The 27004-nt window shown below is 47.8% G+C and overlaps 1 protein-coding gene across 2 annotated transcripts in view; it reads right to left on the reverse strand.

Annotated features, from left to right (window-relative positions):
• The window catches only part of ADAMTS17 (ADAM metallopeptidase with thrombospondin type 1 motif 17), a gene marked incomplete at both ends in the record, with an annotated part of 311118 nt that overhangs the window by 56698 nt on the left and 227416 nt on the right, over positions 1 to 27004 (reverse strand). Inside the window, 4 exons of one of the 2 annotated variants that reach the window (XM_080692600.1) lie at positions 4750 to 4885; positions 7325 to 7484; positions 9868 to 10025; positions 25519 to 25599. In XM_080692600.1, coding sequence (XP_080548726.1) covers positions 4750 to 4885; positions 7325 to 7484; positions 9868 to 10025; positions 25519 to 25599 — 535 coding nt within the window. The remainder of the gene's footprint in view (positions 1 to 4749; positions 4886 to 7324; positions 7485 to 9867; positions 10026 to 25518; positions 25600 to 27004) is intronic. The other variant, XM_080692601.1, reaches the window with a different exon arrangement.

Below are 27004 nucleotides of genomic sequence, written 5' to 3' on the forward strand. Positions count from 1 at the left end.
AGCGTTTACACATGCTTGTTTATGTTATTTAGTTTTACATGAGTTTTCTGGTATAATTTTTCTGGTTAAAAATTTGCACTGCAACCTAGAAAATCCACAGGAGGCAGTAGAATTATAAACTTGCCACACTGGCCCAATTGGTAGAATAATCAGAGGGATTTGTTATCGTGCTTTGAATTAATCTGAGGTTTAGTTGATGTGTAACCTGTTTATCTCTCTTCTTTCACCACTTCGGGATATTTTGTGTCACTATTTTTGCAGTGACGACTTTTCGTGCTTCATTCTCTCTCTACTCTCCTTCTGCTATCGCCCCACAGGTAACTGAGTCTCTGTCATGGTCAACGATTCTTTTTTCTCTCCGTTTTTTAGACTGAATAATGTTTTGTTATTCAGCTCAAGTTCACTGACCTTTCTTTTGTTATTGCCAATCTTTTGGTAGGCCCAGGGAATGAATTCTAAAATTTTTCATAGGTTGTGTTTTAGTCCTAAAATTTCATGTTTTTTTCTTTATTTTTGTTAATTTTTTTATTGGTGCATTGTAGTCATACATCTTAATGAAGTACAAGATGGTAGATGCATGCACACATCACTCATTTAGCCCTTCCCCAATTCTCAACCCATTCCCTTCCCCATGCCTCTTCCTCATGTTTGGCTTAGTGATTGACTTTGATAGTTTGTCTGTCTGTCTGTCTGTCTGTCTCTCTCTCTTACTCTCTCTCTCCCTCCCTCTCTCTTTTTCTGCTAAGATTTCCTATGTGTTCAGTGACTATGAACATGGTTTACTTTATATCTTTGAGCATAGTTAACAATAGCTTCTTTGAAATCCTTCTCTTTTAATTCCAATATAACTTTCATCTTGGAGTCAGTATCTACTGATTACCTCCTCTCTTAAGTATGGGTCTGTTTCTTTGAGTCATTAGTGATTTTCAGTTCTATTCTGAACATTGTCAACAGAATATTATCAAGAGTCTGAAGAGAGGGTCTGCAGGATGGGAGAAAATCTTCGCCGGCTCCTCTTCTGATAGAGGACCACCTGCAGAAGAATACTGACATTTGTTCTTACCAGGCAGCAAAACTAGCTAAAATAAAACTCCAGACACTGCCTCCTCGTGGTGAGAGGAAGCTCCACTCTCAGCTCTCTTTTTCTCACCTTAGCTGTGTGATGTGCAGTTGACCCTGACCATGTCTTCTTAGAAATTGGACCATATACATGTGTAGAATGTGTGGCACTCTCCTTCCTGGGATTTTTCCTTCTCAATTCCCAGCTGCCATAGTTGCCCTAAACAGTGTCTTCTAAGAGCTCACCCAGTAAAAGACAGGTTTCTTTCAGTTTCATCTGTCTCACAGAGATCCACTGGGGGCCCATCCAGTCAACAGCTGTGAGTGTGGGGATTCACATGGCCATCCTATGCTATTTGGTGCTTCTCTATTCTTCTACTGGTCTACTTCTCTCTCATGTGTTTCTGTACCATGTATTGGGAAGAGGCATCAAAATGTATTAATGTGCTGGTATTGGGACATTGCTTTGATAATTTCCAAAATGTAAAATACAGTCAGAGCTTAGGTGCTGTGCAGGCACTCAGGCAGAGGGGGCTGCAGCGATGACAGTGCAGAGTTCCTCTCTGTTTTTGCCCTTCATTCTAATCATTAACCTATAGTAAAAGCCTTAGAGTCAACTGAAGCCATTAGCCCCAAAATTACAATAGAGGCAACCGGTGCCTCTGTTTACCTCCTTTCCTCTGGGATCTGGCTTAGGCACAGGAAAGGTAAACTTTGTGTGAGGCTTCAAAGCACCCTCATTGACGAGCAACTAATACTGCCCAATACAACAGACCCAAAGGCCAGGTAGATTCTTGACCCTTACACTTAGTACGTGCACTGTCCGGAGACAAAGAGGCACCACCTGGCTAAGGAATAAGTAACTAGCCCATTGCCTTGGTAACGCTGATCAGAAAGATACCAATACAAACTCTATTTAAGGGTTGGGGTCCCCAAAAGGGGCCAGAGTTCCATTTTCGGGCTCTCCAGCATGCGGGTCAGCATGCTGCTTTTTCCTTCTCTTCTCTATTTCCTACTGATCTATTTCCTACTAATTTTGTAATAAAGATTTGTTAAAGCTGTACTGAACTATCTGTTAGTTTTAATTTTTCTATTCAACCAACCTTAGTTGAATAAGAAAAAGAACCCCACCATTTCAAACCGTAACAGTTTCTGCCTGCTTTCTAGCTCTGTGTGTGTGTGTGTGTGTGTGTGTGTGTGTGTGTGTGTGTTACGAGGGATTGAACCTATGGGCATTCTGCCTCTGAACTAAACCTCCAGCCCTATTTTGTTCTTTATTTTGAAACAGGGTCTCACTAAGTTGGAGAAGGCCTTACAAGTTGCTGAGGCTGGCCGCGAACCTGCGATCCTCCAGTGTCTTTTTCAACAATGTTACCTGCAGGAGAGTTGGTCCCATGCTAGCCACTCCATCACCCAAGATGCTGAGCCCTAGACTGTCAGCCTTTGAGCCTCATTCCCTGGAGTTCCATGGGGTGCTCAGGCTTACTGTGAGCAGAGAGAAAGACCGAGCACATTGGCCTCATCATTTATGTGTCTCAACTAAACACAGCAGGTCTTGTTTAAAATTTCATTCTATTTGGTTTCTGCACATAACTTAAAAAGAGATGTGGGTGCTTAAATAGTTTAAAAACATACCTGATTGGAAAAATTGATTCTTGACTGGATGGCCAAAACCTCTTCTGCTCAGCCGGGCCCTGGAGCCCATGCTGACCTCACCTCGCCTAAGCCCCTTACCTTTCGTTCTCCTCACTGCCCAGGAACTAGGCCATCCTTGGCTCCAAGAGGAGACTGTGGCCTCTCATCCACACAGTGGGAAGCCCTTCCTTCTTGTGCCACATGTGTGTGACTAGTTGATTGACCACTAGATTGATGAGTTTGAAGGCTGGCTGCTAACACCCAAGCTGATTCATATGGCCTTTGGCATTAGGTTAGACTTTCATTCCTAACTTTCCAGGGAGCATTTTAAATTAACACAAGTCTGGCTTCCTTTGCTTTCTCTCCCATCTTCTATTTCTTACTCAAACACATGTTAAGAGTTTGCCAAAGCAAAGGGGGTTGGTGTAAGAGCCGAACGCTCTGTGAACCCCTACATCAGGCATGTGGCATGAACTGAGCTTAAGAAACCTAACCATTGGCCATATTAAAAGCCCACTCAAGTTATCAAATGCAAACAGGTCTTAACAGGACCCACAGAACCACAAAACGAAAACCATTTGCCTCAACTCAGGGTAGCACAAGAGGCCAGGGGTGGCACTGCACAATCTAAGTCACGGCACCATGCGCAGTCCCACTGAAGGGACGGGACAGAAGGAGGTGGAACGCGTAGACACATTTTCATAGCTGCTCTCGGTTGACAATCGGACACTCACTCGGAGCACACGAGTAACACAGCCATGAAAGCCGGGGCTGGGATGGAGATTCAGATGGAGTCCACATGACACACCAAGGCCTATAGTCACTGGGTTGATTTAGCCAGGGAAACAGGTCAACCACAGAAGTAACATGTGCGCAAACTGACTCCTGGGCCCTCAGACTCTTAACATTTCTTTTCTTCCAAGACAAAGTAACGTCAGGGGGGCTGATGGGTACCACTTAAAAGTTTGTAGTGGGATGTTATCAGGCGGCCCTCCAGCTAAGGTCGTATATTTACATCAGCGTTCTGGCTCAGTAGGCAGGTTTCATACAGACACGTGTCTCATGGTCAGTGACGGTCCACATATGCAACAGCAGACACATAAGACTGTAACAGGGCTGAAAAATTCCCCCAGTGATGCTGCAGCCACTGTGATGTAACACGATGAAGGGCTCATGCTGGTGGTGGTGCTGGTGTAAGCAAACCTACTACACTGGTGGTTGTATAAAAACCTATCATGTACAATTATATATAGTATATAGTACTTGATAAATGAGAGTGAACAACTCTGTTCCTGGTTCATGCATTTACCCTATTTATGACTCGTGTCCTTATTAGAGTGTACTTTTTCTGAAAGATATCAGCCACCTCCCACACCTCGTGTTTGGCCTTTGTTTTGATGACACTGTTTTTTCATTTTTCTTTCTTTCTTTCTTTCTTTCTTTCTTTCTTTCTTTCTTTCTTTCTTTCTTTCTCTTTCTTTCTTCTTTCCTTTTTTTGTGGTACTGGGGATGGGACCCAGGGGCATTGTACTTCTGAGCTACACCCCCCAGCCTTATTTTTTTTTTTTTTTTAGTCTTTTTATTTTTGAAACAGGGTCTCACTAAATTGCAAAGGGCCTCGCTAAGCAGCTGAGGCTGTCATGGAACCGCGATCCTCCCAAATGCAGGATTACAAGCGTGTGCAACCACACCTGATGATGTTGTTTTTTCTTGTGTTTCATTTAGTCTCATGCTGTTCTGTCCATCATGGCCTGGGATCAACAGACTATACCATATATATCTGTCTGTGGTGTGGAGCAGGCTGTGCCTCTGGATTTGTGTAAGTGCGTGTTGTAACGTCTGTACAATAACGAAACGACATAGTGATGCACTTCTCAGAATGTGCCCTTGTTGCCAAGCGACAGACTATTTCGAGCAAGCAGATATCACCCAGCAGGGGTACCAGAATGTGGCATAGAGCAGCATTGCAGTTTTAACTGGGTCTCACCATCACCCCTCCACAGGGCTATGGCCCCAGACCCTGGCGGGTCCCAGCTACAGAATATGGCTCCTTACCGTGACTGGCAGGGGTGTGAGTTGCACCTTCGGACCTGGGGCTCCGGGCGGCTTGCCGAAGGGCAGTCGCTGTCATTCACCAGAGTTGTGGTCTTGTTAATGATCCGTGTGCAGGACACGATGGTTCTGCGTTCCCCTGGGAAGCAAACCACAAGGATGTGAGAGGCCGCGGCTGCAAATGCTGCGTACTCATACCAGGGGAAGGGTGTTTAGCAGCACCCAGAGATCAGTGTGTCCTTCAAAGGGACTGCTGCAAAGGTCAGACTGGTTGTCAGTGAAGGAGAACTGTGATCTCAGGGTGCCTAAGACGTGGCGGGCAGCGTGAGACAGGAGAGATTCTAGGACAGGATCAGAGAGCAGCAAACACCTCCATTCAGCTGTGTCCTTGGGCAGCTCAGGGCTCATTGAGGCCGATGCTCTGATTTGGGCCTTTCCTTCATTTCCAACAAAGGCTGCCAATGTTTTGATCTGCAGAACAGGGAGGCTGGTCTGAAGGACACACAGGACTGCATCCCCCTGGGATCCCAGGGCTCATCTGAACTTGCCCACATGCCACGGAGCCAGCTGGTACTCAAGCTTCTGTATTGCATGCTCTTGGGCAGCTCTGCAAACTCATCAGCCTTCTTTGGACATTCCTGAAGCATCCTTCATACTGTGGTCACAAATGAACATCAGGAGGCCAATAAAGGGTGGCCTCTGGAGCCAGGCTGTCTGGCTCAAGTCTTTGTATATGATACTAATAGTATCATACTGACCACAGCACCAATCGTTGACTGGCAAGCTTCTGCGCCTCAGCTTCCACCACTGGGCTAGTTTGCTTAACTGCCCTATCCCTTAGGACGTTTCAGCGCTGTTGAAATGAATGAATACACATACAAAGCCAGGATGAAATGTGACAGGTGGTCAACACTGCCTGCTATTATACTACTGTCTTGTTACTTGGGAAGCCTGACAATAACAGATTCATAGGGTGTTAAGAACAACTATTTGGTCCCAGATTCCTTGTGGGGTCTGTCTGCTGGGGAAATCCATCACAAAAGGATGAGCTCAAAATTCACTGTGGGCCCTGACTGTCTGCGATGGGCCTGGTATGCATTTGAACGTTCAGAGCTGCCTCAATCCAGCTCAGGCACCAGGGCTGACAACTGTAGGGAGCTGGAGGCCACGGGTGTCATGAAAAGATGACCACGGAGCCAGCAGCAACAGTCAGAGCAGATCTCTGACTGAGCAGAGCCTGCTCATGGCCCCGTCTGGGCTACCCTTAGCCTCACGGGTGTCATGAAAAGATGACCACGGAGCCAGCAGCAACAGTCAGAGCAGATCTCTGACTGAGCAGAGCCTGCTCATGGCCCCGTCTGGGCGGCCCTTAGCCTCAGCGGGCTGCCCCAGGGGAGAGGTCTGGCTCAAGTCAAAGATGCAGCTGTAGGCTGCTGGACTGGAATTGGAAGGCCATCCTCACAGACTGCCCAAGGCCTGAGGAGGAGGGGGCTCAGAGGGGACAGGGACAGAGTGGGAAGACACCGGGGCTGATGGCAGACTCCTAAGCTACGTCTGCCACCATAGGGTGATTGAGAAAGGGGCTGAGGACAAATGGGGGGAATTAGCCAAGACACATGGGAAGGCGCTCACAGTTGGCCCTGCAGTGTCTCCTGGGCTCAGGCATGCTTCCTACCCATGACCAGTGGGAAGTCACTAAATGATAAACAGTCCCCCACTGGGTATCCGATGAGCACCATCTCAGTCAGTAGCCTGCAGTGTGCAGGTACTGGGGCTGCGCCGGCTTCTCCTCTGCCATCCCACACTCTGGGGTGGCATCTAGAGTATCGGTCACTCTTCCATCTCATGTCCTAACTCTCCCAACCTAACCCATCCATCCGATGTCCCCTCTCTCTAGACCCTGCGGTGTGCACCGTCGGGAGAACATACTATACTGTACCAAGGGCCGCTTCCTCCTGCTCCTTCTAAAGACCCAGTGGCTGATACCCTGCCTTTGCACAAATTGACTCCTATAGTCAGACAGTCTCTTTGGCTCATCCACAGTCTCCACAGTGGCCGTGAGGGACAACCCTCCTATATCAGAGGGGAGGAAATGCAGGGGTAGAGTCACTTGCTGAGGTAGTGGGGGAAGTTGTGCCCCTAGAACTCGGGCTCAGAATGTTTCACCAGCCCAAAAGATGTCTCCTTTCCCTTGCGTCTTGCAACGGAAAGAGCAGAGGGTATTTGAGACAGAGACGTTGCCTGGTACCTTTTACTAGGCGACAACAGTTGGTGGTCTATTCTGTTTATTCCCAGGTTCAAGCTGTCACACCCATGACAAAGCCATGTGCTGGCCAAATACCTACTCACAGCTTCGTGCTACAAGTGAAGGAGCTGTGTAGGCAGTGGTGCGTGGATTTGGGGAGAAGCCTTGCCCAAGTGTTCTGCATAGAGATACTCAGCCGGATTTGGCTAGATTCCCGTGGAAATACAGGTGACACACTCCCCACGCTCTGTGTCCTGGTTGCAGGGGGCCCTGCAGTCTTGCCCATCTTTAGCAAAACCACGCGCCTGCTGGCTGGCTGCCCAGGCCGCTCACCTCCTCCACACTGCACGTCGCACCCCTCCCAGCCACTGTGGGTCCAGATGAACAGAGCCTCCTGCGGCTTGGCTGGTTCGCTCTGGTTTTCGGCGGTGTAGTTGACAGGGATGGTGTATTCGTAGTGAATCCCGTAGTTCTGGTCGTGAAATAACAGCACCTGGACCGGTGGTAAAACAAGTAAAGGCTGAAATGGACCCAAGCCCACCAGGTTGCTTGCGGTGAAAACCAAGCCGCAGAGCATCTGTGTCTCTATTAGGAGCAAGTAGCTGTCTTCCAGGGTTCAAAAGAAGTTGGACCTAGAGGCATTCCCTTATCACAGCCCTGGATTCCTCAGCTACTCCAGGGTAGAGCTCTACTCTACACTGAGAGTAGAGTTCTGCTCCTTCCGACTTCAGAGGAGACCGATTTCGATGGGGAACATGGGCTGAGCAACTTTCGGGTACTTTGTGACACTTTTCCTAGACATTCCTACACACCCAGAAGCTGCCCACGTGGACCAGAAAGTCTCCAATAAACTGCTTCTACCTAGAAAGACCTGGAGGAGTAGGGCTGTTCTCTTTCTTTGCAAATGAGTACTGTCCTTCGCTCCTGACGCACCCGAGGCGTGTTGTGAGAGCGGTGCAGGCGGGCGTTAGGCAGGGGCAAGGGCAACATGAAATCCACTGTGGGAGAACTTGGGGGGCATTTGGGAGTCCAAGAAGTGCGTGCCTTCCTGCTGCCTTGAAAGCCAGGGTGGTGACTGTGCTCGCGGGCTGGCAGGGGCGGGGCTCAAGGTTCAACACTGATAGTGGGGTGGAGGAGCAGAAAATGGTGTATGGTATTTTCTGAGAAACTCTTGCGCTGCTTGGGTACCCTTAGTCTGAAGTCTCTCTCTCTCTCTGTGTGTGTGTGTGTGTGTGTGTGTGTGTGTGTGTGTGTGCAAAATAGAGGGGCCTGCACCTTGGAGATGCATGTGATAAGCTTTGTAAGACCAGCAGCTGTGGTATGAATTTTATTTCCCTGATGTAATGGTGTAAATCATGCCCTCCGGTAAAGTAGCCTTGAGGAGGCTGTATCTTTTATACTTTTCTTTTTATGGTGCGCAGGGCCTCACACAGGCAAATGCTCTGCCATGGAGCTACATTCCCAGCCTTAGATGCAGCATCTTTAGGCTAAACCTGGAGCCAGGGGCTTAGCTTAGCTCCTGGGGCTAAGCTGCTAGCAAGTTCCCTTCCAGCCAGAGAGGCCCAGGAGAAGGGCCCGCGGAGCTCAAGGTAGAGCCCACGGTCTGCCTGCCTAGAGCAGAGACAGGCTGGGCCAAAAGCCTGCTGAGGGACAAGAGCCTCTGCCCCAAGACCTTCTTGGCCTCCAAAGGTAAACTGCAGGGCAGGGCTGGGGTTGCAGAGAACAGACCCCAATGCAAAAACGTGCATTTCTGCAGAGAAGAGACCTGCAATAATGCATTTGGAAAAACCGCCTCCAATTAAAACAAAGGAAGAGAGAAAGTCTTTAAAAGAGATCATTATTATCTCAGTGTGGAACTACAACTGGCAACTCAAGAATCCATATGAAATCAATTCCATGCAATTTTCTAGCCAGGTATAATTTGCATGTGCATGAATGTAATTGGTCTCAAGTGCAGGTCCCTGGGACTCTGTGAGCGCTCCCGATCTCACAAGTAATGTGCACACCTCTGTAGGGGGACAGTGGCTTTCTATACTGAGGCAAACGGGCACCCCTCATTTCTAAGACTCAAAACCTGAAATGACGAGTATTTCCAGAGAAAAGCAATTCATAGTGAACAAAGGCTGCAATTTTAGCTGGGCAGGAATTACTTTCTCCGAGTTGTGTTTATCATGGCTGAGGTGACTCTAGGCTTGTGCACTTGCTTTGACGGGCTGAGGATCTGCTCAGTTTACAAAACCTTTTGGTAAAGAAGGGAAAAACACTCCCCTCGACGCTTGTGAGAGGAAGCAAGCTTGTATGTGAACAGTCTCTATGGATTTGGTCTTGTCTTGGACCTCTTCTCTCCCCCCTTCTCAGTATCCATCTTTAACTTGGAATGGAAAGGTCTGTTCTAATGACTTTGGCTAGGAAGCAGGCTCATGCCAGAGAAACAGCTTCGGCCCCAGCTCCTCCACACCTGCTTGCAGGAATCTATTTGCAGTGGGTTTAGCGAGCTCAGCGCTGCATCTGTACATGTCCACACAGCGTATGGCATGTAAAACCTCACTGGCCACTAGAATTGTAATGGGGTTAGTGTCATCACGGGGCGACACCCTCGCTGGATGTGGTGTTCCTTTCTAGAGGCAGCTCCTTGTGAAAAAGACAGGACCTCTACCAGAGAAGGGCCAGGGGAAAACTTGGAGGGATTTGGAAGCACATGGTAGAAGCAATCAGTTCAGAACAGAGAAACAGAAGAGAGAGGAGAGGTCGGAGCCACAGGCAGCTTGGTAACCCCAGAGCCAGATGCATCTCTTCCTGCCAGGTCCCAGGAGGAGGTGCCTGGTAGACCCCTTGACCTATGGTCATAAGACAAGCAGGCAAGGTCGGCAAGTTACCATCAGATGCAGTGGTATTTTGGTGGGTCCCTTGGCAGAAATCTTCTCCCACAGGCCCCTCCTCACGTAGCGGACCGTCGTGCCCGCGATCTGGAACTCTCCGGGAAGCTCTATCTTCCAGTCGCTGTTGATGGATCTCTTACTGGAGTCTTTGAGAGCTGGAAAGGAGAGAGAACACGGAGGAAACGGGTGGGTGAGGGGATGTGGCTTTGATTTTTGGTGCTGGGGTTGACCCCAGGGGCACTCTAACTTTCAAGCTACATTGCCAGCCCTTTGTATTTTATATTTTGAAACAGGGCCTCGCTAAGTTGTCGAGGGTTTTGCAAAGTTGTCAAGGGCCCTGCTAAGTTGCTGAGGCTAGTATCCAACCCATGATCCTGTTGTCTCAGCCTCTAAAGTACTAGGATTACTGGCATGCATCACCATGCTCCACCAGAATAGACACTATTTTTTTTTTTTTTTTTTTTTAGTATATGTGTGGCACTGGGGATTGAACCCAGTGGTATTCTACCTCTGAGATACACCCTCAGACCTTTTATTTTATTTTTTGAAACAGGGTATAAGTTCTGAAAGCCTTGCTAATTTGCTGAGGCTGGCTTCAAACCTGCAATCCTCTTGCCTCAGCCTTCCAAGTACTGGGATTGCAGGCGTATGCCACCACACTCAGCTGGAATAGACACTTCTTAAAAGATGAAAAGAAAATGGTCAAACAATATATATAAAAAATCGCTCAGCACTAGGTATCAGGAAAATGTAGCTATGAACTACGATATTTCAGAAGAGCTATGATCAATAAGTCAAAAAACATCAAATGTGGAGAAAAGGGGATTCTTACACACTGCTGGTGGGAATGCAAATTCTCTCTATGGATGACTCAGAGGTTTCCTCCCAAAACTAAAAATACATTTACCATGTGCCATCCTATTCCTGGGTATATATTCAAAGGAAGAGAAGCTTGCGTAGGAGAGAGGCCGCATGCCCAGGTACTGCGGCACGATTCACAAAACCCAAGACATGGAATCAACCCAGGTGCCGATCAGTAGATAAATGGATGGTGAAAACGTGGAAACGTGGTGTGTGCGCACAACGGGATAATATTCAGACACCCAAGAGGACGAATGCCAAGACATCCTGCTGCCTCGGCATCTATGTGTTGAAGACCCCACTCCACATAGTAAAAATCGGCAAAAAGCCCCGAGAAAGAGGTATCGTCTCTGGCAAAAAATATCCCCCACTTTAGATATCCTTCATAACTATTATTCTCTTGGTATTCTTTTAACTCTCTACACGAATTGCTCTGATGATGTGAGATCAGAAATTGAGTCCGTGGAAATAAACGTCCTTGGCTTTGCTCAATAGTAAGGAAAAAACTGGCCAGAACTCAGATGCTGTGATAAGCATTCCAGCTGCAGCAATCACAAAGGGTCTCCGACCCTCACTCCTATCACTAGGTTAAGCTATTAACTCCAGTAACCGGTAACCGATAGCTCAGTTTAAGGAAACTTTGTTTACCCTTGAGATCCTGCCTAGAGACAGAGAAGAGAAAATTTTGGGTGTGACTTCAAAGCAATTTAACTGATGAACAACTTAGTTGCCAAAATACAATAGAGCCAAGGAGAAAGATTGTTGACCTTCACGCCCAGTGTGAGCGTTCCCCGAAACAGGGAGAATGCCGCATGGCTAGAAATGAAAATGACAAAATAAAGGACAGATATTCTAAATATATATGTATGAAGGAAAGGAAATACCGTAAGAGTAAGAAAGCACTTTTTCATGAAGAAGAGCTTATCATAAGAACGTCCCGACTGGGAAAGAAAGGAATTAGAAAGTTAGAAGCAGGTTGCAGAGGGTTTGTGATAAGGAAATGGATTATTAGAGACCAATAGGCCTTTAATAGGCTTTTGTCTAAAAAAGAGTGTTCAGCAGTCAAGGAAATACATCTGACAACTAAATCCAAGAACTTCACAGTGTTATTTGTGGTGTCTTATTTGCCAAGCTGTGTTGTGAGTTTTTGTAAGCTTTCAGACTTCAGAAGGCAAAGCGGATGAGATCTGAGAGACGCCCATCGCATCTCCCTGGACCGCCACAGCCCCCCATGCTTGTCATTTGGATATAGATGGAAACTTCAAAAAAGAAAGCAAAAGAAGATTCCATGAGAAGGCGTATTCTCCAAGCCCTGGGCCTTGGGCGTGCCTGTATTGCCTTTGGAATTTACCTTTGGACCTGCCCTGCTGCAATGAAGAAAGATCCGGAGCTTATCTCCTAAATGCTGGACTAGTCATTTACTTTGTTTATATGTAATTTACTATTGTTTTGCTGTGATTGCCCCCCTTCCCTTTCTTTTTTTTTTTTCTCCTATTATTAATCTCACTGGTGAAGGGTATAAATTTCTCTGGGTTCCTGTAATAAATTGTCATTGGCTCAAGAAGCCTTTGTCCACCTCAGATTTCTTTCCCAAGCGTCGTACCCAAAAACTTAGGGAATTCATAGAGGGAAAGGAATCGCTGCAGATAGTTTTCTGCAGAACTCCACCTGCTTTTTGCCCCATCTTTCTGAGGATTTGACCGGGAGCTGACAATAAGGACCCAACTGAGATTAGTCGGTGACAGACGAAGGCATCTGCCCATTTTACAGTGACCCGTCTGCGGCTTTATGAGGCCAAGCCTGACTCAGCACCTAAGGATTCCACACCCTCACATTGGTAAAGTGGACGTTCCTCCAGGAAATGATTGTTCTTCTAGTAAATATTCATGCTGGAGACCCCCAGCGGCTCATGGACGTGGCGGGTGACTCGGCGGCTGCACAGTGGGCTCGGGGTTCCCACACCTGCTCCCCCACACCTCCACCCAGAACAAGATGTGCGGGAAGAGATGAAGGATCCCCACACAGCCGAACGGCCATATGTACAAGTTTGGTTTACTTTGATCTTCTCCTTTAGGTTTGAAATTCATAGAGTTGTCACAAGGAAAGGCACTTTGTCATGAAATTCCATTTTACTATTGTTGTTTTCTAGGAAAAATACCCTGCAATCAACCAGCAGTTATTCTGAGAAGTGAGATAATGACAAAATGCAACAGCAAGTGTTTGCGTCGTTTCCAATAACGGGACTCTCGGGTCACCCTCTGTCCCTGCCACACACTCTGCCGACATCCCGGACGTCTCCATGTTACTTTGGTACCCCACTCAGCCTACAAACAACAAACCCAGGATCCATCCCATTCATTACTGTTTACCGAGGCCAGACATCAAAAGGCCAATTTGGGACCATGAGAGTTGAAACCAGAAGGGGGTTTCAGTAGAGGCGGACTTCATTGGCTCTGTGTGAATTAGGACCCCGAGGTCTAAGTTTGCTCAGACCCTGGGCCGCTGAGGGACGCTGTTCAGGCACTGGCTTGGGCTCCGCGTCTCCAGGATGCTAACTAAGGACCTGGCAGCTATACTGCCAACACAGAGGACATGTGCACAGGGCTCCTCCGTTCAAGGAGCTGCCAGGAGAGGGGGCAGGGCTGTTTCCAGCAGAATAGCTGCCAGCGGGGGCTTCGTATCCAAGGGGGCTGCGTGAGGGGAGTGGCTGAGGATTATGGGACTGCAAGGAAGGCTTCAAAAAGAGACTGCTCGGCCACGTGGAACTGAACCTGTTTCCCTTCAAGAAATTCTACCCACGGTTGAAATTTTCAAGCTACTAAAAGTTGGTGAGGATGTCGGGACCCTCAGTTTCTTCTTTTCCAATATCACAGCCTGCAAACCACAATTTAAGAGGCACATTTTCTGGTTTAGCCTTTTCATATGCTATTACCTATTTTACTTTCCTAAAAAACCTCTGGATTATTTCCCTCACTCCACGGGTGAAAACATGGTGGTGCAGAGAGGGTAAGTAACTTATCAAAAGACACACGGCATGCTGGGCGTGGTGGCGCACACTTGTAATCCCAGCATTTGGGAGGCCAAGACAGGAGGATCACGGTTCACAGACAGCATCAGTACTTAGTGAGGCCCTCTGCAACTCAGGGAGACTGTGTTTCAAAATAAAGAATAAAAGCCGGGCATGGTGGTGCACGCTTATAATCCCTGCGCTTGGGAGGCTGAGACAGGAGGATCGCACAGGTTCGAAGCCAGCCTCAGCTACTTAGTGAGGCTCTCAGCAACTTAGTGAGACCCTGTTTCCAAATAAAGTATAAAATAGGTCTGGGAGCATAGCCTAGAGGTAGAAAGCCCCTGGGTTCCACCACCAGTACCACCAAAAATGAAAGAAAGAAAGAAAGGAAGGAAGGAAGGAAGGAAGGAAGGAAGGAAGGAAGGAAGGAAAAAAGAAAAAACAAAAGAAAGAAAGAAAGAAAGAAATAAAAATAGGGCTGGTGTGGGTGTAGCTCGGAGGTCGAATGCCCCTGGGTTCTATCCCCAGACCCGCAAAAAAAAAAAAAAAAAAAAAAAAAAAAAAAAAGACACACAGCTATGAAGCTATGATGTTGTAGAGCGGAGACTTTGAACCTAATTCACCCAGCCTAACACCCTTATCACCCTGGCAACCTTCAATTCCTGCATTCATTCGGTTAGAGCATCAGTCTAGATCTTTATGACAGGCGGGAAAAAGCAAATGTACCATCTATTCTCAAAGAGAACAAACTCCAGGCCCTAACAGTGACAGGGTCTCATGTTCCACTTCCCCTTATAAAATGACTAACCTCACGTATCGCCAAAGCTCCCGGGATCTAATCGCCTAAAATATATCTGTTTACGTGAACTCTGGTGGAGCCGGATGGGGGGGGGGTGGTGGTGGCTGCAGGGATGGTCGTAGTTCTTTCAACTTCGCTGCAGGATTTGGAAAGTTGCTTCTTGATGTGAATATTGTGGCTTGAGGAGTCGATGCAGTGGACAGGGAGAGCCAGGGGCAGAGACCTCAAGAAACGCTCAGAAAGAACAAGTTGGGGGCCGGGTGGGACAGCAGCAGTACCCCTGCCAGGCCTGCACCCTGCTTGGAGGGTCTCCTGGCGTGGGCTAAAGACAAACAGCTTCTGCTCTCAGGGGGCTCACAGACTGGAGGGGAGACAGAAAACGGATGACAATGCAATTTCTTTTCTTTCTTTTTTTGGTACTGGGGATTGAACCCAGGGACTTTCTACCTCTGAGCTACACCCCGAACCCTATTTTATTTTTCATTTGGAAACAGGGTCGCACTAAGTAGCTGAGGCTGGATTCCAACCTGTGATCCTCCCGTCTTAGCCTCTCAAGTGCTGGGATTATAGGCCTGCACCACCTGCGCCCAGCTTAGACAAATTCCTGTGCTGCAGGATTGAGGCGTGTGCCCGGGGCAGGGAGGGGCAGCGGCACCTGGGTAGGGCTTCCTGAAAGAAGCTCCCCTAGAACTGAGCTTGTGAGATGAGGGAGAGGAGGCAGCCTGGGGACCCGCGGCCACCCAGAGGTGGGTCTCCTGAGCCTGGCACTCAGGGGCTGCCATCCATCTAGTGGAGATCAGCTTCCGCAGCACGGGGAGCCAGGGCGTCCTTAGGGAGAAGCCAGAGGAAAGGGAAGGGCTATCTTTCCAAAAATGTCTGCGGAAAAAGGAGGTGAGACACAGAGAAGACTAGGGTAGGGGACATTTGGACTCGGGGCCAAAGACAGGAGCCAAGTATTTCTTTGAAGCTGTGCTATTCACAGTCATGCCGGCCCACCCCTTAGCATCCATCTGTCACACAATGAACAGGGGGACCAGGGCAGCGACCCCGCTCCTTGCCGTGACTGCCCCCAAGGGCCAGGGACTCCCTCCACTGCTGGGCGCCACCCACCCTCACCGTCTGGCTTAGAAGTTGGGGTCCTTCCTTGCTTGATCTTATTTTATGGCCATCTTGAGCATCTAACATAGATTTTCCGTCTTCAAGCAATGACACCCAGAGTTTCCCTTGAGAATATATTTTCTCGTCCTGGGTAAGGGCCGATCCTTAAGTGCTACCCATTCTAGGCATGGGCCACCACCCAGCCCTGGTCAGTAGGACTTCTGTTCACCTTGGGTAGGAATAGCTTGCTTTTCATGGAGTGGTCCGGGGACTTGTAAAGCGGGATCTACACCCGAGAGGACAGAGGTGCCAGGATAAAGACTCTTTCCTGTGACATCACTTCAAGCCCCTGATCCTCAGCAACTGAGACCCAGCTTTGGCTTGTGCATTTGTTTGGAGGTTATTCTTCATGGAAATACTAATTGCCCTGAGGGCAGAGAGGTGGGGAAATAAAATGACTGCTGTAGGTTCCCAGATACCACCCCTTTACCTACATAAGCTTAGGACCTCCTGAGATGTAGGAGGCTGGGTAAACTCCCGCCAGGCCCAAACCCTCGCTTGCACCTCTGCCCCCACCCGGCGGAACCCCTCCCGATGAGAGATTCTTTCCCAGAGCCTGGTATGTGCATTCCCGGTCCATTTGGAGAGATGGTTTAAGGTGACTTATTGGATTAAACACTAAAAACGACCCCAGTCCAGGCTGCAAGTCCAACATCTGGGAGATCAAAAGTGGAAAGGGCTGGAAAAGGGCAGGAGACCACACCTGGAGAGTTATGAAACTGGCCACAGGGGCACTGCCCGGAGGCTGGGAGGCAGGGGCTGGCCTGAGGCTGTCTGGAAGGAGACAGGGTAACAGCTGCCACTGTAGGGGGAAGGGAGCCAGGGAGGGGTGGGCCTGGGCTCTGTCACCCTGAGCACCCCAGCAGGGCCAAGCCTGCCTGCAGCAGCAGCAACAGCGGCAGCATGGATGAAGTGGTGTTTCAGGGGGTGGTCTTCAGGGGTTGGGAGAAGCCTCCAAGAGTCTCTGGGTGTAGTCTAGGCACTGGGGGATGGGAGGTGAGGGCGGCACCTGTGGTTAACTTGCTGAGCTGGTGCCAACCCGCTCTCGGGGGGAAAACAGCCCCGATTATTACAGCGCAGGTTGCTATCCAAGGCGTAGGCACCCTCACCGCTGTGGAGTTCAGGAGACCTGCCTGCTTTGGGTGATCAGGGGGGCACCAGGGCTGAGTGTGTTGGCGTTCACAAGCCACCCATGGCTTCTGAAGATCACTGTCTTCACTTAAGGGGTGCGGGTCTGCAGTTGCTGAGCTGGAAAAATGGTAGCTTTGTGAAGTGGGTGCTGGGGGAGGTTGGCCCTTGTGGTCCCAGAAAGAATAAAGTCTGCGGACCCAAGCCCTGAGAAGGCAGCCCTAAGACTTCCATTGCCCTTAACAGAGAGCTGACACCCCAGTGGGCAGCTGCCAATGCCACTCATTGATGCCTCTGTCCTAGTATTGGAAAATTGCTCTGATATTAATTTCCAAAATGTGAAAAGCAGTCAGAGCCTGGGTGCTGTGCAGGCATCGGGCAGGGAGGGGCGGCGGCTGTTCCACTGCAGAGCTCCCCCCCCTTGCCCTTTGCTCTAATGATTAACCTATAGTAAGAATGTAAAGGAAATTAAAGCCTTCAGCCTTAAAAGCCCAAGACAACTAAAGATTTAACCCTAAAAATGCCTCTGTTTACCTCCTCTCCTCTGTGGCCCGGCCTGGGTGTAGGAAAGGTAAACTCAGTGCTGCTTCAATGCGCTCATAGTTGATGGGCAACCGATACTGCCCGGTACAATAGGGGCAGAAACCAGGAAGATTATTGACCCCTGCACTTAGCAAGTGCGCTGTCCAGAGACAAAGAGGCACCACCTGGCTAAGAAATAACTTACTAGCCCATTGCCTGGGTAACGCTGATAAGAACATACCAATACAAAATCTATCTAAAGGCCGGGGGACTTCCGGGAAGATGGCGACCGGGAAAAGCGGGGCTTAAGAGCCCCGCTAACAACAAATATCCATTACCACAAAATCAACGCCTTTCAAAGCCAGAAAATAACATCACCAGAGAAACAAAAAAAATCACCAGGCTCCAGAGAGAAAGTGGACTGAGAACAGAGCCACAGAGGAGATCCTCACGCCCGAGGACGCGGCAGACGCGGCAGCAGCGCCATACTGCCGGAGGCACCGGCGAATTCACGGGAGGCCACAGCAAGCCGAGGGGAGCCGCTGCAGAACAGCCAGGCGGGATTTCTCGGCGCAGAGGACATCTAAAGCTCCCAGTGTCTGAGCTCAGCACACGCTGCAGGGATTCAGAGTGGAAATCAAAACCAAGAAAAAAAAAACGCCAGCCCAACAGCCGAGGGCGTAGCAGCGGCGCCATATTGCCACCGGCGGCAGCAGCACCGAATTCACTACAGCTACATCTGCGTACTCAAGAACAGTGAGTCAAATTGCGGGCCACAGAGGAGAAATCCCAGTACTGTACTCACTGGGACTTGACCCAGTGGGAGAGGGGCGGTGGCAGTGATATCACACCATAGGAGAACGTGCAACCTGGCACCCCACACAGTCTAAAGCAGCCTCTATCGACTCTCTGGGTCGGAGACTCTGTGATACAACCCAGTAAAGGAGTAGTGGGGTCTGAGATACTACTGACTCGAGATCCAGAACACCTTAAGTGAAGTCATAGTGACCCAAGGGAAGAACCCAGAGAAGGCACAAACATCGGAAATCATGGGAAAGAGGAATAATACTGGAGCAATGAATGCTCACAACCCCACAACATCAGAACCCGATAAAACAGAAAATCAGAGATTTCTAGAAGATCAAATCAGGAAAATAACTATAGAAATAATAGAGGTGCTTCGAAAAGAACTCAGAGAGAGCCAAAAAGAGATAAAGGATGCAATTAATGAAGTAAAGGCCTCAATTCAAAGCACAAACAACCGATTAGAACACATGGAGAACAGAATCTTGCTCTTAGAAGATGATCATTCCAAAAATGAACGCATAGTTTCTAATCTAGGAAAAAATATCCGACAGCAGGAATCTGATATTGAAGAAATATGGGCCCATTTTAAGAGAGCTAACCTAAGAATAATTGGAATAGAGGAGGGAAAAGAAAGTGAAACCAAAGGGATCAACAATCTCTTCAAGGAAGTAATAGCAGAAAATTTTCCAGACATAGAGCAAGAGGTCGATACGCAGGTCCAGGAAACTCATAGAACTCCCTTTAGACAGGATCGGAGAAGAGGATCCCCACGCCACATAATTGTCAAAATGACCAATGTGGAAGCCAAGCAGAGAATCTTAAAGGCAACAAAAGCAAAGGGCCAAGTGACATTCAGAGGCAAACCAATTAGAATCACTCCAGACTTCCCAAACCAAGTTATGAGAGCCAGAAGGGCTTGGAGTAACATATTCCCAATTTTGAAAGAAAACAACCTCCAGCCAAAAATTTCCTACCCAGCAAAACTTTCTATCAAATTAGATGGAGAAATAAGAAGCTTCCATGACAAACAGAAACTGAAGGAATTTATGTCTTCAAAACCAGCACTAGAGAAAATACTCAAAGAGATTAACTACAAAGAAGAAATAGGTAACACACATCAGAACTAGAGAAACAAGATTTTCCATCCAACAGACAACTAAGATTGGTTATCTGTGGAGATTCATTATTTATGTTAGTCTGTTACCTATCTCTAAAGGGTATTGTTTGCCTTTATTGTTGTTAATTTTTAGGATTTCTAGTTGGAATATTAATATACCTTCAGATATAGAATTTGGAAATATTTTATCCCATGCTATTAGTAACTCTTAACTCTGTTTACATTGTCTTTGGATATACAATATGTTTTTTATTTTTTAGGGAGTTTGTATACTCTTCTGTTGCCTGTGCCATTGAAATCATAACCAAGAAATCACTGCCAATTTCAATGTTGTGAGGTTTTATGACCCAGATTTTCTCCTAAAAGTTTATAGTCTTAAGATTTATATTTAGGTCTTTTATCTATTTTGAGTTAATATTTGTATATGGGATTAGGTAAGGGTCCAATTTTATTCTTTTCCATGTAATTATTATTTTTCAACAATATTTAGTTAAAAGATTATTATTTCTACCACCAAATGTTCGTGGAAACCTTGTCAAAAATAACTTGACAATATAGGGAAGAATTTAGGTCTAGGCTTTTATTTAACTCCAATGGTTTATATATCTGCCTTTAGAATAGTACTACACTGTTTCAATTATTGTAGCTTTATATGGTTTGAAATCAGAAAATATATATCTTCTAGCTTTGTTCTTTTTCAAGATCGTTGTGGGTACCTAGAATCCATATTCCATATTAGGATAGATTTTTTTTTCTGAAAAATAAATATATAAATATATGATAGTTTCACCTAAAAAATAGAAAAAAATAGATTCTCTGGTAAGAAAGAAAGCAAAAAGAAATATTGAAATGTTATCTTTAAGTCATCAAAAGCTTGGTATCAGACAAATGAAACTGTTATGTGAGATTATCATTTTTAATTTTGGATAAATTGCTATAATACTAGATGTCAACTACTAAGCCAAGCATAGGAGGGGGGGATAGGGAGAGAACGGGGTGGGGATCGGGTGGGGGCTGACTGGGCAATGTGTGCATGTATGTCTACAAAAGTATGTATCCCACTATGATGTATGAATACAGTGCACCAATTAAAAATAAATATGAAAAAAAATTTAAAAATAGAGCTAGGCATGGTGGCACACACTTGTAATCCCAGCATTTGGGAGGCTGAGACAAGAGGATTGCATATGGTAGACAGCCTCAGCTACTTAGTGAGGCCCTCTGCAACTTAGTGAGACCCTGTTTCAAAAATAAAGAATAAAAAATGGGCAGGGGTGTAGCTCGGAGGTTGAATACCCCTGGGTTCCAAACCCAGACCCGCAAAAAAAAAAAAAAAAAAAAAAAAATTAAAAATAGGGTTGGGGTTGCAGCTCAGAGATAAAATGACCTTAGGTTCAAACCCCAGCATCAAAAAATTAAATAAAAAAAATAAATAAAGGCCGGGGATGAGGGGGGCAGAGGTCCACTTTCGGGATCTCCAGCATGCATGCATACATGCACGCTGCTTTTTCTTTCCTTCTCTTTTTATTTCCTACTGATTTTATTATAAAGACTTGTCAAAGCTGCACCAAGCTATTAGTTTTAATTTCACTATGCAATAAGTCTTAATTGAATAGAGGAAAAAGAGCCCACAGCACCTTTACAACCATAACACCTTCCACGGTGCTGCTCACTGAGTATGCCTTTCACGGTGGGAGGAGACCGCTCAGGCAGAAGAACGGCGGCAGCTCTGGGTGTGTGGAATGGCTTCCCAACCTTTTGACTCTGGTGGGAGTAACTGAACGAACAAGATGTAAAATTTGCCAGTTCCTGCGGTACACACTGAAAAATCAGAACTTTCCATTAATATGAAGAATTTAGTTCCTGGCATTCATTCTTTCAAAAACAAGGGAGACTTCAGTCTCAGAGAGTCAGCTGGGCCATTAAGATCAGTTGTCCAAGTGCACAAACAGGTTCGCTGGTAAATGACGAGGGGCCGTCACCTCTGGTCCCCTGTGCAGTGGCTGCACCGAGCTGGGCTTGCTGTGGCTTCACCTGAATGCATAAGTCCTTTCCAAGGCCAGGTGCATAAAGTGTGCTTTTCCTTAAAGAAGGCCCTGTAACAGGGTGTAGTGGCACATGCCTGCAATCCAGTACCTTGAGGGCTGAGACAGGAGGATTGCAGTTTCAAGGCCAGCCTCAGCAACTTATGAGACCCTGTCTCAAAATAAAAAATAAAAAGGGCTGGAAGTGTAGCTTGGAGGTATAACACCTCTGGGTTCAATCTCCAGTACACTTGCCCCCCCCCCCAAAAAAAAAAGAGAGAAAGCCCTCCACATTAAATTAGTTTGAGGTCCCAAAAGTTCCTGCCCCTCCTAACCCTCAGGCCTAAAAGGTGATATTCTCAGCCTCCTTCATCTGTGATCATTTGTAATAATACAATGAGTTCACTTTTCAGATTGGGGTTTGGGGATCCAGAAAAGCCTCAACATGGGTGATCAAGATGATTCCAGATGCTTTGATTTCCTGGGTAAATAACAGAGTTCAAAACAAAGGCATCTCCCCAGCTACTTGATCTTATCTTCACTGTCTGTAGCTCGGATTTGCTGGGGAGGAGCTTTTCATTGGCTGCTTCTGCTGGGGGGTCAGAGGTTGGATGTTTTAAAACCACTGTCCAAAAAAAAAAAAAAAAAAAAAAAAAGAGTGCACACTTTTGCAGACTTTGCTCTGAAACCTCTGGACAACTTGGTGGGCTTCTGTGGGACATACTGTCCCTGTAACCAAACCTCCCCAAGGGCCAGAGTGCAAAGTTGTCTGCTGAGTGTCAGTCTCCATCCTGGCCCTCCTTCCCCTGGGCAGATGCTGTTCCTAAGTTTCCAGGCATTCTAAGGGAAGATGGTGGTGAGGAATTCCAGGGAGGAAGGAGGGGGCATTCCCTTGGCACAGCTGTGCAGCCGGGGTGGGTGCCTCTTTGCCCTCCTGGACTGAACTGGAAGACCTGACCCACAGTCAACCCACGGCGAATCCTGGCATGGACTCCGCTCCTTTTATTTCCACTCGGAGTCGGGCCAGCTCTGTTCTTAGCTCTGGATACAAAGTGCAGAGGTATTTCCTGTCCCAGGTGGTTGCAAGCACAAAGCCAGGCAGCGTGGGCTGAAGGTAGGTGGGGCGGAATTCTTCAGGAATTGCTCCCAGCCAATGTGAGAGTAATTGGAAGTTACACTGGGGCGACTTCCAAGGCACCCGGCCCCGAGTGGAAACCTGGCCTGCTGGAACTAACTTGGAAACGTAACGATGTGGACCACCTTCAGGCTCGCTCTTGTCCCCGCGCCAGCGCCTGGAATACTGGGAGGAGGATTTCTGGATAAGATAAGAGGACGCAGGCTGGGTCTGAGCTCCCACGAGGGTACATGGTACTTCTGGGGAGTGAAGTCATTCAGAGTCATTTAGACCAATCTCTTGGAAGGGAGATTTACTTCTTTAAAGTACGCACACTGAAGTAGTAACCCTAGGCCAGCTTAACGGGCTTCTCCAGTGAAAACCTTTTCCCTTAGTGAGACTCAGCCTTGACTAGACACCACTGAGTAATTTGGAGGTTCCCAGAGTTGCAGGGGACTCAGAGGAGGTGAGCAGCTCGGAAAGCCACCAAGGCCCTGGGCTCTTCTGTTTGCCCCCGGGAAGTGGCTGTGGTGCCGTGTAGCACATTCGCGAGACAAGATGAGAGATCGGGTCTCCAAAGCACAGTGGGACTCAGTGACTGGGGGCCCTGGTGGGAATGTCATCATTCTCATTTTTGTGTGTGCGCCTTAGGCTTCCTCCCCAGCTGACCAGGACGATCATGACAGCTCGCACCCCTACCTGGCCCACCAGTTAGTATTCCTACACTCCAAGGCGCATTCCCGTGAAAAGCTCATTTTTACTCTAGGACTTAGAGGCTGAGGATTTTAAAGGATTCTGATGTCCCTCTGTCATACTGCCACAGAAAAGCAGAGATTAAAAAAAAAAAAAACACCTCTCTTTTCTTAGGCATCTGGAACCGGGGTCAGGTGGAACCAGTGTACGAGGGTATTTCAGAAGCCGGGGTCTAAAGCCAAAGGACTTACGTGGAGGGGCCTGCTGTGCTTTGTGGAAGAACCTACACATGGACCTAGAATCCACGCAGCTCTTAGAATAGCCAGATTACGATTCTGTGAATAAGACTGGCCTGAAAGGTGGCCTCAGCCTCCACAGAGGGAGGTCTAGTGTTCTTTGGGAGTAGAATTGTCAGGTAAGAATGGTACATTCCCAACACGCACGCTGGGAAGTGGGCCTTTTGGGGGTGACATTAGGTGACGGGGTTTCTGATGCCAGCGCTGGTGAAGCTGACCCAGTTTCCTTAGGTGGGCAGGAAGAGAGGGCGTGGGCTCCTTAGTGGAGGGGCTGTCACTCCAAATAAGCTGTTGAACACAGCACCGGGCTCTGCCTCAGCACTTACAAACACTGTCCTATTTGTAGCGTGACAGCTGGGGCAGCTGGGGAGAAGCCAGCCAGGCTCAGCCGGGACCATGTCCATGCCGGGGAGGTGGAAGAACACCAGGGCCAAGGAGACTCAGGGCATGTCAACTGGGGTGAGGGCCAGGTCTTACCCTGGCACCCTGACAGCAGGCAGGGAGGATGGCGGGAGCCAGAGTTGGGGATGGGGAGCCAGGGCTGCCTGGGACCCAGGAGGGACCCTCAGGGCCTGGGTGCCAAGACTTCGGGGTGAAGCTCCACCCCTTCCCTTCTTCCCAGGCAGGCCTCTGGGGCATCATAGTACCTGTGTTTCCTAACTCTTAAGCAATAGGGATATGGGCTGCATTGTACACTGTCTACTGGAGATTTTTAGGCACTGTTACTCTCTGAATTTCTCAAGCCCCTTACAGAGAAAGGTATGGATATTTTTGTGTAGCCTATAGAGGCAAGAATGTGGGGAAAGGTGCAACATATTTTTCTTTTTCGATCATAGATAAAAATGTAAATAAAAGGTTCTCATGAATTATTGCAATTTAGACCAAAGAGTTTTAAGCCAGAGAAATCATGTCTTATTTTTTCTTTTCTTTTTTCATCTCAAACAGCACCTTATGTCACAGGCTGAGAGACTTTAATACAAAGGGAACTCAGGAGAGGGGACCCTAGGTAGAAGATCAGCCCCATCTGGTTTGAAACTTAGCTCAAGCCAAAAACATGGGATTGGGGCTGGCCGAGAGACACAGATCCTTCTCCAGGTGGGGCGGTGCACAGCTATAATTCCAGTACTCGGGAGGCTGAGACAAGAGGACTGTAGGTGTAAGCATGCGGTAACTTAGTGAAACCCTGCTTCAAAATAAAAAATAAGGCTAGGGGTGTAGCTCAGAGGTAGAATGCTCCTGAGTTTAATCCCAAGTACAGAGAGAAAGAGGGGGGGAGGAGAGAGAGAGAGAGAGAGAGAGAGAGAGAGAGAGAGAGAGAGAGAGAGAAGAGAGAGAGAGAGAGAGACTTCCTTGCATTCCCATCCCAGTGAACCAGGAACAGAGGTGTCTGGGTTTGACTTCCTGTGGTCTGTGTAAGGGACACTCAAATGTTCAGCTCAGCACTCCGGTGACCCTGGTGATCCAGTGTTTGACCTTTGAAGGGTCAATGGAGAGGCGGGAAACTGAGCCCAGGGTACTCTTAGAGGGTCTTCTTGGGCTGAGAAGGGGTCTCACTCAATGACTCTTAGGCTGTAAGTTAGCATGGTTCGACAGAAGGCAATGAATCCAGTTCTAGACAGAGATGCAGTCAGTGGGGTTGGTTGCAAGGACCTTGGAGCCACCAGAAAATGGTGCAGACCAGCCTTGTTCCACAGGGTGGCCTCTTGCACCTTCCCCAGCATGGGCCCTCCCCAGAGCACTGATGCCTGCAAGTGCTTTGCACAAATTGGGCTGAGGTTGCACTGGGCTCTCCGGGCATGACTGTGGGGCACTTACACTAGCCCAGCACCTCACAACTTCCTTTAGGTCCTTCATTCTCTTTCACTTGCTTTCCTGTCCCAAACTGGTGGTTCTGATTCTACCCCAGCCCTGAAAGCTACCTTGGGGGGTGGCTGGGCTTTAGCCAAAGATGACCATGTTGTTTGGTCCACTCTGAGTACTTAGATCATAACAAGAAAAGGGCAGGTGTAAAACCAGGGTTGGTTGGCTTGGGAGAAGGACGATGAATCAAATTTAGCAGGCTAAACATCAAAATCTACTTTCAGCATGTAATTCATGAATCAAATCATTTTTGCTTTACCCAGAAAACTGTGAGCTGGTTTATCTTCCACCACACGGATCCTCCGAGCTCCAGCAGGGATGACGGCAGCTTCGATGTAACCTGTGACAGAAGAAGACATACACGTGAACCACATTTCCATCCTGAGTCAGAGGCCCGCACAGCTACCCCTGGGTAGATTCATAGACTTCGGGCTGGCAGAGCTCTGGAAAATGAAGACAGACAACTCACGAGGAGGGCTCTTTCCTCTAGGGCCAGCACCTCCTGGCCACCCAGTTGCCAGAGAGTACTCTTTGTGTGTGATAGAGGTTGAACTGCAACAACCTCCTTCAAATTTCTATGTTGAAGTCCTGGAGGTCAGTACCTGAAAGTGTGATCTCATTTGGAAATAGGACCGTTGCAGATATAGTTAGTTAAAACGAGGTCATTTAAGAGGGTCATATTAATACAATATGGCAAAAGACCTCTGAAGAGGGAAATTTGCACACAAATATGTGAACACCAGAAGAACATGAAGGCAGAGACCTACCAGACAAGAAACGCCCAAGAGTGTCAGAAAACCGCCAGAAGCTAGGAGAGGGGCCTGGAACAGACCCTGGCAGCCTCAGAAGGAACCAACACCATGATCTCACACCACATTCAGCCTCCAGAAGGGAAACACAATGAATTTCTGTTAGTTATGCCACCCACCCTGTTACAGCAGCCCTCGCTAACTCATACGGCCTGGGGTTCCTCACGAATGGCACCTCTCTGGTGCTTGGGTGAGAAGCGACGCTGGTCTCATCCCTCTCCCGGAGGTTTCTTAGCACTTGGCTATAGTTTGACTTTTCTCTGACTGTCCCCGGGCTGAGGGAGAAGCGAATCCACTTGCCCTGTGTATGACGCAATTACTGCCTTCCCACTCCATGAGCTGCTCTTTGCTTGCTCCTGTTTGGTTGGTTTTTCTGCGACACACACTACACTTCTGTCTGATTCTTTGCTTGTTTCTCAGTAGAGTGGGAGCGGCCAGTGCCTGGACTGTGCACCGTGCCCAGAAAGGAGGCGTTAGTGCAGATTCAGGAAGGAAATGACGGAGGCTGGCAGGGAAAAAGCCAGCTGCTTAACTGGGCAACTGACCCAAAACATGAGCTCAACACGATGCTGAGATTCTAAAATGCACGCTGGTGGGTGAGCCTTTAAAACAAAAGTTTAATTTGGGATTTCAACAAGGGTATTAGGTGTTTGCTTCAGCAAATGAGATGAAGGTCTCAAATTAGATGCCAAATCCCTCCTTTGTGGTTCCCAAATGCAATGGTTAGAATCAGCAGAAGAGTTTAACCTTAAAAAGAATAGAGGCTTTGGGCCCCACTATGTGGAGATGATGGGAAAAGCTCTTTGGGGGAGTTTATTCATTTTCTTAAAATAAAATGCCTTTATGTTTATTGTAAAATAGTACATGACAATGCATAAAACACAAGGGAGAAAATAGAAAATCACCCATGCCAGAGTGCAATGAGGAAATAATCTC

The sequence above is a fragment of the Muscardinus avellanarius genome (genome assembly GCF_963383645.1).
Source record: "Muscardinus avellanarius genome assembly, chromosome: 3".
Lineage (NCBI taxonomy): Eukaryota > Metazoa > Chordata > Mammalia > Rodentia > Gliridae > Muscardinus > Muscardinus avellanarius.